Source organism: Coregonus lavaretus (assembly GCF_964263955.1).
Source record: "Coregonus lavaretus genome assembly, chromosome: 40".
NCBI classification, from domain to species: Eukaryota; Metazoa; Chordata; class Actinopteri; order Salmoniformes; family Salmonidae; genus Coregonus; species Coregonus lavaretus.
In genome coordinates, this window is record NC_140027.1 from 13,178,833 (window position 1) to 13,198,832 (window position 20,000).

At 52.3% G+C, this 20,000-nt stretch overlaps 4 protein-coding genes across 4 annotated transcripts in view; all 4 read right to left on the bottom strand.

Moving 5' to 3' along the window:
- The window catches only part of LOC311113500 (histone H2B), a gene marked incomplete at both ends in the record, with an annotated part of 375 nt that extends 87 nt beyond the window's left edge, over nt 1-288 (bottom strand). The window contains one exon of the mRNA XM_084156732.1: nt 1-288. This exon is cut by the window's left edge and continues 87 nt beyond it. Within this exon, the coding sequence (XP_084012858.1) occupies nt 1-288 (288 nt within the window).
- A 3,600-nt stretch (nt 289-3,888) lies between these two features.
- LOC311113537 (histone H3.2) lies at nt 3,889-4,299 on the bottom strand (the record flags this gene model as incomplete). Its single annotated transcript, XM_084156782.1, has 1 exon — nt 3,889-4,299. One exon carries the CDS (start codon nt 4,297-4,299, stop codon nt 3,889-3,891), a length of 411 nt encoding a protein of 136 aa, XP_084012908.1.
- Nucleotides 4,300-4,777: 478 nt separating this feature from the next.
- Nucleotides 4,778-5,164, bottom strand: LOC311113552 (histone H2A; the record flags this gene model as incomplete). The annotated part of the gene is made up of 1 exon (XM_084156803.1): nt 4,778-5,164. One exon carries the CDS (start codon nt 5,162-5,164, stop codon nt 4,778-4,780), a length of 387 nt encoding a protein of 128 aa, XP_084012929.1.
- A 14,340-nt stretch (nt 5,165-19,504) lies between these two features.
- LOC311113590 (histone H1-like) overlaps nt 19,505-20,000 on the bottom strand; it is a gene marked incomplete at both ends in the record, with an annotated part of 18,723 nt that continues 18,227 nt past the window's right edge. Inside the window, one exon of the mRNA XM_084156841.1 lies at nt 19,505-19,666. Coding sequence (XP_084012967.1) covers nt 19,505-19,666 — 162 coding nt within the window. The remainder of the gene's footprint in view (nt 19,667-20,000) is intronic.

The window sequence follows — 20,000 nt, forward strand, 5'->3', positions numbered from 1 at the left end:
CGCGGTCTGGATCTCCCTGGAGGTGATGGTAGAACGCTTGTTGTAGTGGGCCAGGCGAGAGGACTCTCCGGCGATACGCTCGAAGATGTCGTTCACGAAGGAGTTCATGATTCCCATGGCCTTGGAGGAGATGCCGGTGTCGGGGTGGACCTGCTTCAGGACTTTGTACACGTAGATGGCGTAACTCTCCTTCCTGGACTTTCTGCGCTTCTTGCCGCCCTTCCCTGCGGTCTTGGTGACGGCTTTCTTGGAGCCCTTCTTGGGCGCTGACTTTGCTGGCTCGGGCATGATGATGTCTCGTTGCTTCTCAGAAACGAATGAGGGGGTGAAGGGCGCTTACCCGTCTTATGAAGAGGAAGCTAAGCAAAGTCAGCGGCCGTAGACACTCCCCTGCTTGCTTGCTCCCTCCCTCCCTCCCTCCCTCCCTCCCTCCCTCCCTCCCTCCTCTCTATAGCCTATGCTCTGTGACCGATGGGGAATTGTGTGTTTCAAAAGGGGGGCTTTAATAGGTGTCCAAATGGCACGATTGTTGTGCCAAATAATGCTGGTGATAGAATTGCCCACTTTGGCACCGTCAGACATAGGGCTCCCATTTTGGACTGTGTGTGTGTGTGTGTGCGCGCTGTCCCCCTCTTTTCGAGCCACGTCTACCGACTCGTGGTGGCTTTATGTTGTCCAAATTCCACTATTGCTTGACCCAAAATAATAACGTTCTTACACTTTGCCACTGTCAGATATAGGCCTCCCTCTGTGCGCTAAAAGTGGACGGGACATTAGAATCCTCTAATTAATACTCCCTGTCCACTCGAAGTGGCTCATACTTTCTTACTAAATTGCATACTAAACATTTGTTGTTATATATAACACTACATGGAATGGGCCCATTTTAAGCGGATGTGGGTGGCTCTTAAAAGAGCCTTTGGGTTCGAGTCGGGGTGTTGAGGTTCCGAAGAGAGTGGGTTTAACCGCCGAAACCGTACAGGGTGCGTCCCTGACGTTTCAGAGCGTAGACCACGTCCATGGCGGTAACGGTCTTCCTCTTGGCGTGCTCGGTGTAGGTGACTGCGTCACGGATCACGTTCTCCAGGAACACCTTCAGGACACCGCGGGTCTCCTCGTAGATCAGACCGGAAATACGCTTCACGCCGCCGCGGCGAGCCAGACGGCGGATAGCGGGTTTGGTGATTCCCTGGATGTTATCGCGGAGAACTTTGCGGTGACGCTTGGCGCCTCCTTTTCCGAGTCCCTTGCCGCCTTTGCCTCTTCCGGACATGGTGTGTTCGCTAGTTGAGTTCAAGTGAATGAATGATTTCAGCGCCGGTGCGCGGTGCGCTATTATCTGCGTTTGGTCGACCTGATTGAGGCCGGCGGCACAGAAAGCGCGCCTCTGTTATATGTTCGGAGGCGTTGCAAAGGGGAGGGCGCTCGTTCTAGGGGACTAGGGAGGAGCGATTTCAAAGATGACGTGAAAGCAACTAACGTGCGCGGGAAACATACTCAAATACTGATATAGGCTATGTGGAACACAAGGCCAAACTGTGACAACTGGGAGATCAGCTAGTACACTGTGTCCCTCTCCTCATATTGTTGTTGTTGTTGTTGTTGTTGTTGTTGTTGTTGTTGCACCTGATTCTACTCATTGAGGACTTGGTAATTTAGGTGACAGGTTGTTCAATCAGCTGTGGCTGTCCAGGCCTACAAGAAAAATGGGTCCTGTTGGGGGTAGCCTACTCTACCGCTGGAGTTGGGAAACACTGAAATGGAAGGGGGACACGCAGTGAGCAAAACTCCTAACCACATAAAAACACAGACACTTGAGATCATTAAGAGCTATAAGGAGTCCATCAACTACCTGGTCAGTCAAGTCATATAGGGGGGGATTTCATGGCCACCTGCTGGAGCAGAAGTCATGTTTGCCAACACTGGCCTTAAAATCATTAAATTTAGGAGCTATAAGGAGTCCATCAACTAACTGGTCAGTCAAGTCATATAGGGAGGGATGTCATGGCCACCTGCTGGAGCACAAGTAATGTTTGCCAACACTGGCCTTAAAATCATTAGGAGCTATAAGGAATAAATCAACTCATCATTCAAGTCATATAGGGAGGGATCTTAGCACCACCTGCTGGATCAGAAGTACCCTTCACCGTAGGCACAAGAGAGCCATCATCTCTCAACCGGTGCAATTTCCATAAGTATGTGGTAATAAAACAAACAACGACAGCTCCTCATATAGGCAGTGGTTTCACACATTTTTCTCCAAGATGTTCAAACGTTCATAGATGACCAGCAGGGTCAAATAATAAGCACAGTGGTTGTAGAGGTTGCAACAGGTCAGTCAGTACATCAGGAGTAAATGTCACTTGTTGTTAGTGTTGTAGTTCCTATTTCTACGGTGTTGCCTACCTGCAGCAATCATGATTTACCTGCAGTGTTGATTGCAATTACGTAATTTGTCAACTCATAATAACAGATGTTTTGCAAACCGTTGATGTTTAAATAAATGGATTCCCGGTGTCCGGATACCTTTTCTCTTAAGGGATGTGATTGAGTGAATCCAAAGTAAGTTGGTCTAAATACATAATAGGATGAATCATTCAGGTAAAATAACACAATGTCTATTTGAGTCGAATCAACGTAATATAATCCTTTTTACGTCTCTATCATCTTTACTCAATGTATTGGACCACATCAACTCAACTTACTCAAGCTTATCTACTCATAAAAACAAGCAAAAAGATCTACTCAACAATATGACGTGTGCTTTTGTTGACTGTAATAGCTTGAGTACATTCCACAAAGTCATTTTTTACAGTGTATCTAAAGACACGTTTGTTGTGGTGATGCACTTTTTCTTTGACGTTGAACTTGCATTGAACAGACAAATCCATTTCGTTACAACCCTTTTGTAGTATGACTTAGGAATATTTGTTGATGATCCTAATGTCTATGCGTGAATAGTGATTGGTTGTTGGTGAAATATTGCTGAGAACCCATCATTTCCTGGCCTTTTTTCACTATTGAGCTATTTTGAAACATTTGTTTTGCTATTGGATTCATAATGGTGACCTGGGACAAGTAATTAGTGAAACCAGAGTTCAGCAGTTGCCATTAAAGCGATCGAACCAAGTCATCCTAATAGGCTAGTATTAGCCTAAAGCAGGGTTTCCCAAACTCGGGCCACATTTTGGGAGTTTTTGCCCTAGCACTACACAGCTGATTCAAATAATCAACTCATCATCATCAAGCTGGGAGTATTAGAATCAGTTGTGGAGTGCTAGGGCAAAACGCAAAACGCGCACCCCTTGTGGACCCCAGGACCGCGTTTGGGAAACGCTGGCCTAAAGAGCAAATGCTGAAAGGGACTCACCATGAGGTGCAGTACCCACATTTAACCACAAGATGGCCTCCGTGCTCCATTGTAAAGTTTGGGCCTCTGCATGAGTCTCTCAGCAGCACTGCAACATGGGACTTTCAAAGTAAGTTGGCATGCAATGTTTTTTCTGGACTGCATGCAAGGCTATTATTACACACAACTAATAGTGTCAATTATTCATCTGAACACAATTCTTGTTACTATTCGGCCTATATTATCACTCGTTTCTTTTTCCCCTCCTTTGTAAAGCATTTTACTGTGTTACTATATAGTTCAAAGGAAGTGGATGATGCCAGATGGTTGTGTATATACACACACACAAACATTGAAGCTAGACTTCAGGCAACTAAAAAGGTGCAATACGTAGCTTTTAGACGTGTTAGTGAACAACATACATGGTGGCTAATGTAGAGGTGCGTGTATACATGGAACAATTGTGCCTTTTTGATGGAAATATGGAGGTGGCTCTTAAAAGAGCCTTTGGGGGATATTCGAGTTCAGGTCATCCTCATTTATGCGCGCTCTCCGCGAATACGGCGGGCCAGCTGGATGTCCTTGGGCATGATGGTCACCCGCTTGGCGTGGATGGCGCACAGGTTGGTGTCCTCGAACAGGCCGACCAGGTAAGCCTCGCTAGCCTCCTGTAGGGCCATCACGGCGGAGCTCTGGAAGCGCAGGTCGGTCTTGAAGTCCTGGGCGATTTCTCGCACCAGGCGCTGGAAGGGCAGCTTGCGGATGAGTAGCTCAGTGGACTTCTGGTAACGACGGATCTCTCTCAGAGCCACGGTGCCGGGCCTGTAACGGTGAGGCTTCTTCACACCGCCGGTGGCCGGGGCACTCTTGCGAGCAGCCTTAGTGGCGAGCTGCTTCCTGGGGGCTTTGCCACCGGTGGATTTGCGAGCGGTTTGCTTGGTTCTGGCCATGGCGCTGCTCTGACAGTCGGGAGTATAGCCTCGAAATGCCTATGTGAAGTTTATAAAGCCGGCAGTGGCGCCTGCTGATTGGACACCATCTCCCCACCACCCCGATTGGCCCGTTTCGCAGGCCTCCTCCGTTGGCCATTGGACGGGAGGCCCGGCCTCTCCAAAACTCAAACTCCCGGTGCGCGCGCAATAGGACGCCGCCGGCCCTTTACGCGCAATAATAGTCGCCAAAGTCAAGAGTGACAGCTTATAGGCACGTATCATCTAATGCTAGCCTGCTATGGCAAATGAGGCCAAGTAGGTGTTGTTGTTCATGCAAGGCCTCATGTGGGCACAGAATGTCGAAATAGTTGTGTATACACCCACTCAATGTATTGCGGTCATAGAAAGGTACTTTGCGCTTTTGGAGAGCTAGGTGGTTGGCTCTTAAAAGAGCCTTTGGGGGTTGAGTAGTCAAGTTGAAGTCGCAGTAGCGAATTTACTTGGCTTTGACTGCCTTCTCGGTCTTCTTGGGGAGTAGGACTGCCTGGATGTTGGGCAGCACACCACCCTGAGCGATGGTCACACCGCCGAGCAGTTTGTTCAGCTCCTCGTCGTTACGGACGGCCAGTTGCAGGTGACGGGGGATGATACGAGTCTTCTTGTTGTCACGGGCAGCGTTGCCGGCCAACTCCAGGATCTCAGCAGTCAGGTACTCGAGTACGGCGGCCAGGTAGACTGGTGCGCCAGCGCCCACACGCTCGGCGTAGTTGCCTTTGCGCAGCAGCCTGTGCACACGGCCCACGGGGAACTGGAGGCCAGCACGGGATGAACGGGTCTTTGCCTTCGCCCTGGCCTTGCCTCCGGTTTTGCCTCTTCCGCTCATATTGGTAGCTTGAGAAAGTCACAGAAAGTCTGAATGAGCCGCTCGCCACTTCGAGAGCCGTACATATACCTCGCCACAAGAGGCAACGATTGGCCACCGGGCCGGTGTGGCCTTATCCAATTGGAGCGAGGGACAGACAGATGGACAGACAGACAGCCCTAAGCCGGTTCCCACCCACAGGCAGCGAGTGAGAGGCTACTTTGTTTCCCTCCGACTTTGTGTCATTTCGCGTGAGCGCCAAAATGTCCGAAATGACATCCACACATTATTTCTCTCCAAATGGGAAACAAACAGCTGGTGAGGGTGCACTCTTGAGTTTGAAATCGAAGCCACTATAGTATTGTTATTGTTATTACATGGCACTTGTAACACATCACAGCAGCCTGCCTCTGAACGGGAATAGCCCAGTGGCTCATATATAAAAATGGCTGTTGAGGGTGCACTCGTGAGTTTCAATTCGAAGCCACTATAGTATTGTTATTGTTATTACATGGCACTTGTAACACATCACAGCAGCCTGCCTCTGAACGATTAGTTACCGGAGTGTAACTCCAGTTCTATGAGTGGAGCGGAGCCCCATAGGGGAGCTATGCTCCTAGTGGTTTACCCTCTGCCCTAGGGCAGAACAGCCTGAAGCAAATTTATGCACACACCTACAGCCAATAGGAGTACAGGTGTCCCTATATAAGGAACCCCGTTCCATCAATCTGCCTCCCGAGATATTATCTTCAGCGAGACTAGAAAGGGTCGGTAGGGCCTTAAGTCCTATGGGGCTCCGCTCCACTCATAGAACTGGAGTTACACTCCGGTAACTAATCGTTCTATATCGTGGAGCTCCGCCCCATAGGGGAGCTATGCTCCTAGTGGTTTAAGGCGGAGCGAAACGCTCCAAAATGTACTCCCTGCCGAGCCTAACACTTCCCATCCTACAATGAAAAAGGTCAAGCCCAGCAATGGCTGCAACCAATTCCCGCAGTAATGCGACTAGGGAACCCATCAGGGCGTCACAATATACCGCGTCATCGGTTATAGACCCGCCCCATCTAGCTCAATGACATGTCAATGGCTATTGGGCAGATCAATAGAATATTCGTCATGCTAGTCTGAATAGTAACTAGTCATACCTCAATATTCTATGACAATACTATTATCCACTAATGGAATGACAAAGATGTCACTCTACATTATGTGTCCAATAGCCCGCCTTACTCACTCAATGGAGCCCCATAGGTTAGTAGGCAAGGACAAAATATACCAGTCATGCTAACTGAACCTCAGATAGATGACCTCACATTCTGTTCCATTCAATACATGTCTCTACATGCTAACACTGTTAGCCAGGAGATATGCTACAGAATATGCTCTGCATCCGAAGCGGACCTGATAGAGATCATTCTATCGTCCTGCTTCTCCCTCCTCTACCTCAAGATTCCCCTTCAGCTGTGCTGAACGCAATCGAGATTAGAGTTAAAAGGCTTATCCTTGACATAAGTCTTCCTCACCAAAGCGGACCTAATTGGAACCTGTCCAAGGTCCCGCTTTGTCCTCTTTCTCTAGCTCAAGAACGCCTTTCAGCTCTGCTGAAATTCGATCGGCCAAAAGAGTTAGAAAACATGTCTACAATATGTTACTTCTAATAAAAGCGGACTTATGAACATAGTCACAATCCTGCTTTCCTTCTCTATTCCGCTCATGGTCTCCCTTCAGCCACGCTGAGTACAGACCGAGCCAAAGAGTTAGAAGACATATCCAACAGATAGAAACGGATAAAAGGAGACGGTGTCGACCATGACGCTGCTCTACAAATATCCTCCACCTCTGTTCCCCTTAGGAGGGCAGTAGAAGCTGCCACTCCACGAGTGGAGTGTGCTCTAATACCCTGAGGCGGTTGTTGCCCCGCTGCCTCGTACGCCGTCTCAATGCCTTCACAAAGCCAATGAGACAAACGCTGTTTTGAAAGTGGTCTACCCAATGCAGCCGCACCGTGACACACAAACAGCTGAGGCGATGACCTAACCACCGCTGTGCGCCTAACGTAACACGCCAAAGCGCGTACTGGGCACAAACAATGAAGCTTTTCCTCACTCCTCTCCCCATGGGGAGGGGGATGAAAAGCCCACAATTCCACGATCTGTGATCTATATGCACTGTTAATAACCTTCGGCACAAATGCCGGGTTAGGACGTAACACCGCTCTGCTCAGATCGCCATTAATGGCAAGGCAGTCGGGTCTCGTCGACAGTGCACACAAATCACTGACTCGTTTAGCAGTAGTCAAGGCGAGCAACAGCGCCGTCTTGATAGACAGCATCTTGAGGGGTATTTGATTCAATGGCTCGAACGGCGACTTACATAGCGCTTCGAGAACCAGAGTCAAATCCCATCGGGGCAGCGTAGCTCTAGGCATTGGCCTGAGCCTTCGCGTTCCCAGTAAGAAACGTTTCACTAATGGATGACTAAACAGGTTTTTCCCGTTAAACCCTTCATGACCAGCTGAAATTGCCGCTGCAAACACTCGAATGGTGGAGGGCGATTTCTGCTTATCAAACATAGACTGTAGGAATGAGAGCACACTCTCTACCTGACAGCTCATGGGGTCTACGTCCTGTGTGTTACACCACTGTGAGAAAACATTCCATCTGCTCGTGTACATCCTGGAAGTGGAACTGGCCCTAGCGCTCTGTATGGTTCTGATCACTGCATCAGATAACCCACGGCGCCTCAACCTGTCCCGTTCAGGAACCAAGCCTTCAGTGGTTGGCCGATTATGGGCCACTGCCCTATCGAGCCTCCCGCCTGGCTCAACGCGTCTCGTCGATGTGGAATTGTCCAAGGTGGCACAATCAACATCTGACTCATCTCTGCAAACCACGGAGCCCCCGGGCGATCGGGCGCTATCAGTATCACTGTTAGCTCCTCTGATCTCACCCTGGCTAGCAGCGGGAGAATGCAAGACAGCGGAGGGAATGCATACAGGAGAACTTTCGGCCATGGGCAGTGCGCGAACGCGTCCCTTCCCAATGGCGGCTCGTCCTGTTGTCTCAGGGAGAACCATAAGGGACACTGTGCGTTCACACGTGACGCGAACAGATCCACCTCGGCTCTCCCGAATTGTTTCCAAATTTGGAGAACAATGTCTGGGTGCAGACACCACTCGTCGTCTCGAGGACCCCCTCTTGACATGAGATCTGCCCCTACGTTCAAGTAGCCCGGAATGTGCGCTGCTCTCAACGAGCGAAGGTGCTTGTGAGCCCACAGCCACAATTCCTCTGCCGCCCTGTGGAGGGCAGGAGACCTGACCCCTCCCTGGCGATTTATGTGAGCTACTGTGGTCCGGTTGTCTGACCAAACCAACACATCGCGACCCCGAAGGGTAGACGCGAAGTGGTTCAGGACCAGTCGAACCGTTTCCAACTCCAAGAGGTCTATGTGCCGACCTGATTGAGGCCATACACCACCTATCGCTTGAGACTGACATGTCCCTCCCCATCCAGTTAGACAGGCATCTGTATACACTGGAATGTAGGATGACACCCTGCCCATCGGGACTCCGTGCGTGAGAACGCACGGATTCCTCCAATAGTCCAGGTCTGCTCTTAGCGAGAGAGGAACCACCACCAACCGATGACGTTGACGCACTGGGTCTAGTCTTAGTTGGGCGAACCACCGCTGTGTTCTGCGCATGTGCAGAAGCCCCAGCGGTACCACAGAGTGGGCTGCCGACATGAGACCCAAAAGTGACATGATCGATAGCGCCGTTACTGTGTGATTCGGACGACACTTCCTCAGGGCTAGTACCAATGCTACCCTTCGAGGGTCCGAAATTCGCGCCCTCATCATTACAGTGTCTAGCTGTAGTCCCAGGTAGACTATCTGATGACTGGGCCAGGGTGCGCTCTTTTTCCAATTCACAGCAAACCCCAGACGCGTGAGATGAATCACTGTCTGTGTCGTGTGTGTGAACGCCAGCTCTGCTGACGGGGCAAGAATCAACAGGTCGTCTAGGTAGGCTAATAGCCTTATCCCCTGACGACGCAGTGGTTCCAATGCCGTCTCCACACATTTGGAAAACGTTCGAGGTGCCAGGGCATACCCAAACGGCATCCTCGTGAACTCGTACGCCACCCCTTGAAAGGCGAACCGCAGAAACTTTCTGTGGCGCGATTGTATCGGCACATGAAAGTACGCGTCCTTTAAGTCTATGCTTGTACAAAAATCTCCCTTCTGAACACATTCCAGTAGGCGTTTTGTCGTCAGCATTCGGAAGGGCCGTTTGGTTACGCTCTCGTTGAGAATGCGTAAATCCAAAATCGGCCTCACTCCCCCCGTCCTTTTTGGCACTAGGAAATAGGGCGAGTAAAGCCCCTTGTTCCTTTGCTCTCGGGGCACTACTGTGACCGCCTCCTTCGCCAAAAGTTCCGTAATCTCTGACTTCAGAGCGGCCACTTTGTCTGGCGTTTTCATCACCGTCTCCACCACTCCCCTGAACGGGGGTGGGGTCCGATGGAATTGGAGGGCATAACCCTTCTCTAACGTCTGTTCTAGCCAGCGTGAGAGGGTACAGTTTTGACGCCACTGCGAGCAGTGCTGAGAGAGCGGGCGCGCCCGAAGCTGTGGTGCGTCTAGTAGGAAAGACCTGTATTCCTCTATGGCCCTCACCGCCGCCATTCCCCAGCACTGGGTTGGTGGAATAGCCCAAGGCGGGCCCCCCTTGAAAGGGAGAGGAAACATCAGCTCGTTCTGGGTGAATCGGGGGCGTTGATACGTTGGTTACGACCGTAACTCCAGTAATCTTGCCCTCCGTGAACGCAGCACGGGTCTGAACTGCACTGTCTGAGGCACTGGCCTGAGACAGAGCGCTCTTCCCGGAAAGCGATTGCGTCATCATGCCATTGACTGACTGAGACTGCCGCTTGGCATGAGATTTCTCCTTTACAGAACTCAGCTGAATCTGAAAAGTGTGATCTCTGGCTGACACCACACGGTGGTGCCACAATACCTCTTTACTGGTCTTATGCGGCTGTTCAACGACACACTCAATGTGTGGTGAGCTGCGCTCAGAGCCATGGGCATTGATTCGTTCAGAATATACCGGAGGCGTCCATACCTCGGCTACCTTAGTAGCCCTGGTATTCCCGCTCTCCGTGAACGTCGCACGGGTCTGATCTACACTGACTGAGGCATTAGCCTGCAGTAAGGCGTCACTCCCGGCTAGTGGCTGCGCCTTCATGTCACATTGGGACAGAGGCAACTGCCTACTATGTGAGACCTTTTCTACAGAGCTCCTAAGAGTCTGTAGTAAAAGATCTTTACTAGGTGAGCTAAGGCTGTGCCTTGCTACCTTTGCCCTTTTCCTCTCCTGAGCACGCTCAGCTACACACTCTAAGTGGGTTGGGCTGCGCTCAAGATGGTGAGGGAGATTTACCATAGAACGTGAAGTGTTCCGAACCTTATGGAATAAATGTCCTTCTTTGACAATGTCAATGAGAACAATCTCTTTATTCACACAATGTACATAACCGTCCTCCACGCCCTGAACAGTGGGGTGGGGGGGAACAGTAGGCCCCTCTGCGACACTCGCCGGGCCGTTCTCCGTCCTCTCCCCCTCGCCTCGTCAGAGGTGCTTGCGCTTCTGGGAGGCCTTCTGGTGCTGCCAAGCTGGTCTCGTGACAACCTCTCTCGTGACAACCTCTCTCGCTGGCGGGACCGTTGCTGCCACCGTCACTGCTGGAGGGGCCGAGCCCGCTCTCCTGCTGTCTGTGGTATGCGTCTGTCGCCTGGCCCGACGCCTCACTGTAGCTCTGCTGGGGGCGTTGGAGGTGGACGGTCTAGCTGGGGCTTTGCTGGCCCTCATTGCCAGCGGCAAATGCTTGGCCAGGTGCCTCCTCTCCTCGTCCAGCCTGGCGATTCTTTCTGTCGCATCCTTTACTGCGAGACCAAAAAGGCCCTCGCTGGAGACGGGGGCGTTGAGTAGAGACGCCCTGTCGGTCTCCTTCATGGCCGTCATCGAGAGCCAGAGGTGTCGTTCCGTGACCACGGAGGTGGCCATGGTCCTTCCTGCGCATATGGCGACCGCCTGCGTCAGGTGTAGAATGGCTCCAGAGATTCTGGAGGCCTCCTCCACTTCCTCGCTGGTCATCTCCGACCTGCCCGTTGTGAGGCGGGACAGGGAGGCTGCGAGGAGGGCGATATTATTAGCAGCTGCTACGCTCTGGGCTCCCAGCGTAAAGGATTTCTCAGCCAACTGGGCTGTGAACCTATCTCTTTGTGCTGGCAGAGTGGCCTTTTTGGAGGCTGCCCAGGGACTCGACCCAGGCACTAGGAACGCCGCCATGGCGCCCTCGAGCCTGGGGATTCCCCTAGCCGCCCACTCATATCCGCTCACTCTGGTGAAGGGGATATACGCTCTGGCCGGCGAACGCGCCGCCAGAGGTGCCCCCCACGAACCCTCGACATACTTGCCGAGAGAGGGCAAGGCTGGAGCCATAGGCTCAGCTGCCCTCCTAGGCTTGGAGTAAGGGCCGCCCTCCATCAGGTCCACCTCCATAGGAAGGGGAACTGGGGGCAGCACAACCTCGAGTCGTGTGGCAGCCTTCTCGATGAGCCCGGGAAAGTCCGAGCGCAGAGAGGCTACCGCGAAGGACAGGGCTTCTGACCTAGCAGAGCCCATGTCGTCATCGCACAAGGACCCTTCTAACCTCGCGCTTTCAGAATGAAAGGGGGTTTTGAAGGTAGGCGCCAGAGGTCTGGATTGTCCCACTGGGATATCCGCCTCGGCGCCCTCCTTGTCATCCTCCGACCCCGCACTGTCCTCTGACGCCTCTGAAGCAGAGAGGAGTGAGGACACTACGTCGTCTAGAGGGACGTCCTTCGCAAAAAACGCCCGACGCTGCTGCCTCTCCTTTATGGTAAGGAGGGCGCAGGAGGCGCAATTAGGAGGGATGTCGAGACCATCCTCGGCGTGCTGCGGTCCCAAACACACGAAGCATAAATCGTGGGGGTCCGAGGTAGCCATGGTGGAACACCGACACAGGGCCCTTAAAAGGGCCTTTGGGGGTGGGAAATTCCCAGGTGTGCTCATGGCGAAAGACGTTGACGGCTGGTAGTCAACGACGAAAATCTTTCTAGAGACTTCGTAAGGCTTCTTCAGATCTAGTCCAGTCGCTGAAGATAAAGGGAGGCAGATTGATGGAACGGGGTTCCTTATATAGGGACACCTGTACTCCTATTGGCTGTAGGTGTGTGCATAAATTTGCTTCAGGCTGTTCTGCCCTAGGGCAGAGGGTAAACCACTAGGAGCATAGCTCCCCTATGGGGCGGAGCTCCACGATATAGAACGATTGGTTACCGGAGTGTAACTCCAGTTCTATGAGTGGAGCGGAGCCCCATAGGGGAGCTATGCTCCTAGTGGTTTACCCTCTGCCCTAAGGCAGATGCAGCCTGAAGCAAAATTATGCACACACCTACAGCCAATAGGAGTACAGGTGTCCCTATATAAGGAACCCCGTTCCCTCAATCTGCCTCCCGAGATATTATCTTCAGCGAGACTAGAGAGGGTCGGTAGGGCCTTAAGTCCTATGGGGCTCCGCTCCACTCATAGAACTGGAGTTACACTCCGGTAACCAATCGTTCTATATCGTGGAGCTCCGCCCCATAGGGGAGCTATGCTCCTAGTGGTTTAAGGCGGAGCGAAACGCTCCAAAATGTACTCCCTGCCGAGCCTAACACTTCCCATTAAAAAATGAAAAGGTCAAGCCCAGCAATGGCTGCAACCAATTCCCGCAGTACTGCGACTAAAAACCCATCAGGGCGTCACAATATACCGCGTCATCGGTTATAGACCCGCCCCATCTAGCTCAATGACAATGTCAATGGCTATTGGGCAGATCAATAGAATAGACGCCGTGCTAATCTGACTAGCAGATAGCCGTGCCTCAATATTCTATGGAACAAAATATACCAGTCATACTAAACTGAACCTCAGATAGATGACCTCACATTCTGTCCACTCAATACATGTTTCTATATGCTGACACTGTCAGCCAGGAGACATGCCACAGAATATGCTCTTCATCCGAAGCGGACCTGATAGAGACCAGTCTATCATCCTGCTTCTCCCTCCTCTACCTCAAGATTCCCCTTCAGCTGTGCTGAGTGCAATCGAGATTGGAGTTTAAAAGGCTTATTCTTGACATAAGTCTTCCTAACCAGAGCGGACCTGATTGGAACCTGTCCAAGGTCCTGCTCTGTCCTCCTTTTCTAGCTCAAGAACGCCTTTCAGCTCTGCTGAAATTCGATCGAACAAAAGAGTTAGAAAACATGTCCATAATATGTTACTTCTAATAAAAGCGGACTTATGAACTTATTCACAATCCTGCTTTCTTTCTCTATTCTGCTCATGATCTCCCTTCAGCCACGCTGAGTACAGACCGAGCCAAAGAGTTAGAAGACATATCCAACAGATAGAAACGGATAAAAGGAGACGGTGTCGACCATGACGCTGCTCTACAAATATCCTCTACCTCTGTTCCTCTGAAAAGAGCAGTAGAAGCTGCTACTCCACGAGTGGAGTGCGCTCTAATACCCTGAGGCGGTTGTTGCCCCGCCGCCTCGTACGCCGTCTCAATGCCTTCACAAAGCCAATGAGACAAACGCTGTTTTGAAAGTGGTCTACCCAATGCAGCCGCACCGTGACACACAAACAGCTGAGGCGATGACCTAACCGCCGCTGTGCGCCTAACGTAACACGCCAAAGCGCGTACTGGGCACAGACAGTGAAGCTTTTCCTCACTCCTCTCCCCATGGGGAAGGGGATGAAAAGCCCACAATTCCACGATCTGCGATCTATATGCACTGTTAATAACCTTCGGCACAAATGCCGGGTTAGGACGTAACACCGCTCTGCTCAAATCGCCATTAATGGCAAGGCAGTCGGGTCTCGTCGACAGTGCACACAAATCGCTGACTCGTTTAGCAGTAGTCAAGGTGAGCAACAGCGCCGTCTTGATAGACAGCATCTTGAGGGGTATTTGATTCAATGGCTCGAACGGCGACTTACATAGCGCTTCGAGAACCAATGCCAAATCCCACTTGGGCAGCGTAGCTCTAGGTCTTGGCCTAAGCCGTTGCGTTCCCAATAGGAAACGTTTCACTAAAGGGTGACTGAAAACACTTTTTCCGTTAAAACCTTCATGACCAGCTGAAATTGCCGCTGCAAACACTCGAATAGTGGAGGGCGATTTCTGCTTATCAAACATAGACTGTAGGAATGAGAGCACACTCTCTACCTGACAGCTCATGGGGTCCACGTCCTGTGTATCACACCATCGTGAGAAAACGTTCCATCTGCTGGTATACACCCTAGAAGTGGAACCGGCTCTTGCGCCCTGTATTGTTCTGATCACTGCATCAGACAACCCACGGCGCTTTAACCTGTCCCATTCAGGAACCAAGCCTTCAGTGGTTGGCCGATTATGGGCCATTGCCCTATCGAGCCTCCCGCCTGAGTCAACGCGTCTCGTTGATGTGGAATTGGCCAGGGTGGCGCAATCAACATCTGACTCATCTCTGCAAACCACGGAGCCCCCGGGCGATCGGGCGCTATCAGTATCACTGACAGCTCCTCTGACCTCACCCTGGCTAGCAGTGGGAGAATGCAAGACAGCGGAGGGAATGCATACAGGAGAACTTTCGGCCACAGGTAGTGCGCGAATGCGTCTCTTCCCAATGGCGGTTCGTCCTGGTTTCTCAGAGAGAACCATAGGGGACACTGCGCGTTCACACGTGACGCGGACAGGTCCACCTCGGCTCTCCCGAATTGTTCCCAAATCTGTAGAACAATGTCCGGGTGCAGACACCACTCGTCGTCTCGAGGACCCCCTCTTGACATGAGGTCTGCCCCTACGTTCAAGTAGCCCGGAATGTGTGCTGCTCTCAACGAGCGAAGGTGCTTGTGAGCCCACAGCCACAATTCCACTGCCGCCCGATGAAGGGCAGGAGACCTGACCCCTCCCTGGCGGTTTATGTGAGCTACTGTGGTTCGGTTGTCTGACCAGACCAACACATCGCGACCCCGAAGGGTAGACGCGAAGTGGGTCAAGACCAGTCGCACCGTTTCCAACTCTAGGAGGTTGATGTGACGACCTGATTGAGGCCATGCACCTCCTATCGCTTGAGACTGACATGTCCCTCCCCATCCAGTCAGAGAGGCATCTGTAAACACTGGAATGTAGGATGACACCTTGCCCATCGGGACTCCGTGCGTGAGAACGCACGGGTTCCGCCAATAGTCCAGGTCTGCTCTTAGCGAGAGAGGAACCACCACCAACCGATGACGTTGACGCACTGGGTCTAGTCTTAGTTGGGCGAACCACCGCTGTGCTTTGCGCATGTGCAGAAGCCCTAGCGGGACCACAGAGTGGGCTGCCGACATGAGACCCAAAAGTGACATGATCGATAGCGCCGTTACTGTGTGATTCGGACGACACTTCCTCAGGGCTAGTAACAATGCTGCCCTTCGAGGGTCCGAAATTCGCGCCCTCATCATTACAGTGTCTAGCTGTAGTCCCAGGTAGACAATCTGATGACTGGGCCAGGGTGCGCTCTTTTTCCAATTCACAGCAAACCCCAGACGCGTGAGATGAATCACTGTCTGTGTCGTGTGTGTGAACGCCAGCTCTGCTGACGGGGCGAGAATCAGCAGGTCGTCTAGGTAGGCTAATAGCCTTATCCCTTGACGACGCAGCGGTTCCAATGCCGCCTCCACACATTTGGAAAACGTTCGAGGTGCCAGGGCGTACCCAAACGGCATCCTCGTGAACTCGTACGCCACCCCTTGAAAGGCGAACCGCAGAAACTTTCTGTGGCGCGATTGTATCGGCACATGAAAGTACGCGTCCTTTAGGTCTATGCTTGTACAAGAATCTCCCTTCTGAACACATTCCAGTAGGCGTTTTGTCGTCAGCATTCGGAAGGGCCGTTTGGTTATGCTCTCGTTGAGAATGCGTAAATCCAAAATCGGCCTCACTCCCCCCGTCTTTTTTGGCACTAGGAAATAGGGCGAGTAAAGCCCCTTGTTCCTTTGCTCTCGGGGAACTACTGTGACCGCCTCCTTCGCCAAAAGTTCCGTAATCTCTGATCTCAGAGCGGCTACTTTGTCTGGCGTTTTCATCACCGTTTCCACCACTCCCTTGAACGGGGGTGGGGTCCGATGGAATTGGAGGGCATAACCCTTCTCTAACGTCTGTTCTAGCCAGCGTGAGAGGGTACAGCTTCGACGCCACTGCCAGCAATGCAGAGACAGCGGGTGCGCACGAAGCTGTGGTGCGTCCAGTAGGAAGGACCTGTATTCCTCTATGGCCCTCGCCGCCGCTATTCCCCAGCACTGGGTTGGTGGAATAGCCCAAGTCGGGCCCCCCTTGAAAGGGAGAGGATACGTCAGCTCGTTCTGGGTGAGTCGGGGGCTTTGATACGTTGGTTACGACCGTAACTCCAGTAATCTTGCCCTCCAGGAACGCAGCACGGGTCTGAACTGCGCTGTCTGAGGTACTGGCCTGAGACAGAGCGCTCTGCCCGGAAAGCGATTGCGTCATCATGTCATTGTCTGACTGAGACTGCCGCTTAACATGAGACTCATCCTTTACAGAATTCAATAGAATCTGAAAGGTGTGATCTCTGACTGACACCACACGGTGGTGCCACAATGCCTCTTTACTGGTCTTAGGCGACTGTTCAACGACACACTCAATATGTGGTGAGCTGCGCTCATAGCCATGGGCATTGACACGTTCAGAATAATTCGGAGGCGTCCATACCTTGGTTATACCTGTAACCCGGTATTCCCGCTCTCCGTGAACGTCGCACGGGTCTGATCTGCGCTGACTGAGGCATTAGCCTGCAGCAAGGCGTCATTCCCGGCTAGCGGCTGCGTCTTCATGTCACATTGGGACAGAGACAGCTGCCTGCTGAATGTGAGGTATCCTGAGATAAGCCAAGACGGTGTCTTGGTATCTTTCCTCCCTTCACCTCCTGTGTGCGTTCAGCTCTGCACCTCTGGTGGGCTGAACTACGCTCAGTGTGGTGAGTATTAGCGCGTTCAGAAAGAAGTGGGGGCGCCGATACACTGGGAAACTTCGTCACCGTGGTAATCGGGCCCTCCGTGAACGCAGCATGGGTCTGAATCGCACTAACCGAGACCTTAGTCTGCGATAGTGCGCCATCCCCAACTAGCGGCTGCGTCATCATGTCTCCTGACTGAGACTGCAGCCTGCTATGAGAGGCACTCACTACAGTACTCCTTGGAGTCTGTAATGTGAGTTCTCTTTGAGATAAACCAAGACGGCGTCTAGGTATTATTCCTCCTTTCACCTCCTGTGTGCGTTCAGCTCTGCACCCCTGGTGGGCTGAACTACACTCAGTGTGGTGAGCCTGGGCGCGTTCAGGAAAAGGTGGGGGCGCCGATACACTGGGCACCTTCGTGACCGTGGTAATCGGGCCCTTCTTGAACGCAGCATGGGTCTGGGTCGTACTAACAGAGACCTTAGTCTGTGATAGTGCGCCACCCCCAATGTGGTTATTATCAGCGCGTTCTGAGAGAAACGGGGGCGCCGATACGTGGTTACGCCCGTAACCGTAGTAATCAGGCCCTCCGTGAACGCAGCACGGGTCTGAACTGCACTGACTGAGGCGTTAGCCTGAGACAGAGCGCCGTCCCGGATAGCGGTCGCGTCATCATGCCATTATCTGGCTGAGACTGCAGCCTGCTATGTGAGACACTCACTACGGCACTCCTAGGAGTCTGTAAAGTGAGGTCCTATAAGGTACACTTAATACCTTTTATATACCTGCCTTATGTGTGCATTCAGCAACGCACCATGGTGGGCTGAGCTGCACTCATAGTGGTAAGAGAGAGAGCGAGAGTGAGGAAGGTCGAACGCTCTCGGATGTATTATGGAAAAGGGGGCTCTTTCTTGACAGTGTCAAGTAGAGCCAACTCTTTATTACACACATCAACAAAAAACATTCTCCTCCATACACTCAACGGTAGAGTGGGGGGGGACAGTGGGCTCGGTCACAGCAGGCGCTGTGCCGTCTTCCGTTCTCTCCCCCTCGCCTGTCATAAACGGCGTCTCTTCTGGCCGCCCTTCGGGTGATGCCAGGATGACGCTTTAATGACCTCTCTCGCCGGCACCTCTGGCGCTGCAGGGGGGGGGCGAGGCCCGCTCCCTTGCTGCTGGAGGCCGCCGTCTGACGCCAAGCTGTAGCGAGAGTAACGGCCGCCCTTCCTCATATCCACTTCCGGGTTGGAGGGAATGGGGGGCAGCTTAATCTCCCGCTGTTTAGCAGCCCACTCAATGAGACCTGAGAATTCAGGCACAGAGAGGCTGTGGCGTCATCATCCAGGGATGTAATGACCTCACAATTTCCCGAAGGAAAAGGGGTGTTAAACATCTGGGTCAGTGTAATGAATTGTTCCAATAGAATATTCATTTCTTCCCCAATAGCCCTGTCATCTCCTGAGTCAGTGCCCTCAGATGATGCCTCAGCTGAGACTAACACTGATAGCACATCCTCAAGAGGAATATCCTCCCTAAAAATGCCCAATGCTGCTTCCACTCCTTCAAAAAAGGAGGGCGCAGCTGGCGCATAGTGGGGGATTGATGAAGCTGTCCCTGGCGTGCTGTGCCTCTCAACCCACGAAACAGTGTCGGGGGGGGTCGACAGCCGCCAAGGGGAACAGCGACATTGAGCTCTGAAAAGAGCTTTTGTTAAATGCTTACCTTGGATAAGCTAGGTGTGCTCATTGTAGGAAGACGTTGATGGCTGGATATCAACGACGAGATCTTCCTGAGTCTTCTATGGCTTCTTCAATTCTAGTCCAGTCGCTGAAGATAATGGGAGGCAGATTGAGGGAACGGGGTTCCTTATATAGGGACACCTGTACTCCTATTGGCTGTAGGTGTGTGCATAATTTTGCTTCAGGCTGCATCTGCCTTAGGGCAGAGGGTAAACCACTAGGAGCATAGCTCCCCTATGGGGCGGAGCTCCACGATATAGAACGGGAATAGCCCAGTGGCTCATATATAAAAATGGCTGGTGAGGGTGCACTCGTGAGGTCGAATTTCTGAGCCATTTTGGCCCTCTATTATATGCCTCTCCCTTCGCACACACCCAGAGTGGGACAATGTTGTGTGCGTAAAAGTAGCCTAGTGTGCGTAATTTCTTTTCCACGACAGGTAGTACATGGAAATCAATGCGCTTTCTATGGAAAGAGGTGGGTGGCTCTTAAAAGAGCCTTTTGTGGTACAACATGTATCGAGTAGAACACTGTTTGTAATAGGTTTACTTCTTCTTGGGGGCTGCCTTCTTGGCCTTGGCTGCCTTGGGCTTGGCGGCTTTGGGCTTGGCTGCCTTTGTAGCCTTCTTGGGGCTCTTGGCTGCCTTCTTGGCCGCTGCGGCGGGCTTCTTCACCTTCTTGGGGCTCTTGGCGGCCTTTTTGGGTGTAGCGGGCTTCTTGGCCTTCTTGGGGGACTTCTTTGCGGCGACGGCCTTCTTGGCTGCTACCTTCTTGGGCTTCTTCGCCGCGGCGGGCTTCTTGGCGGCCACCTTCTTTACTTTGGGGACTGCGGCTTTCTTGGCGGGCTTCTTCGCCTCGACGGCTTTCTTGTTGAGCTTGAAGGAGCCGGATGCACCGGTGCCCTTGGTCTGGACCAGGGTACCCTTGGTGACGAGGCTCTTGACTGCGATCTTGACGCGGGAGTTGTTCTTCTCCACGTCGTAGCCGCCTGCCGCCAGCGTCTTCTTGAGTGCGGCCAGGGACACGCCGCTCCTCTCCTTG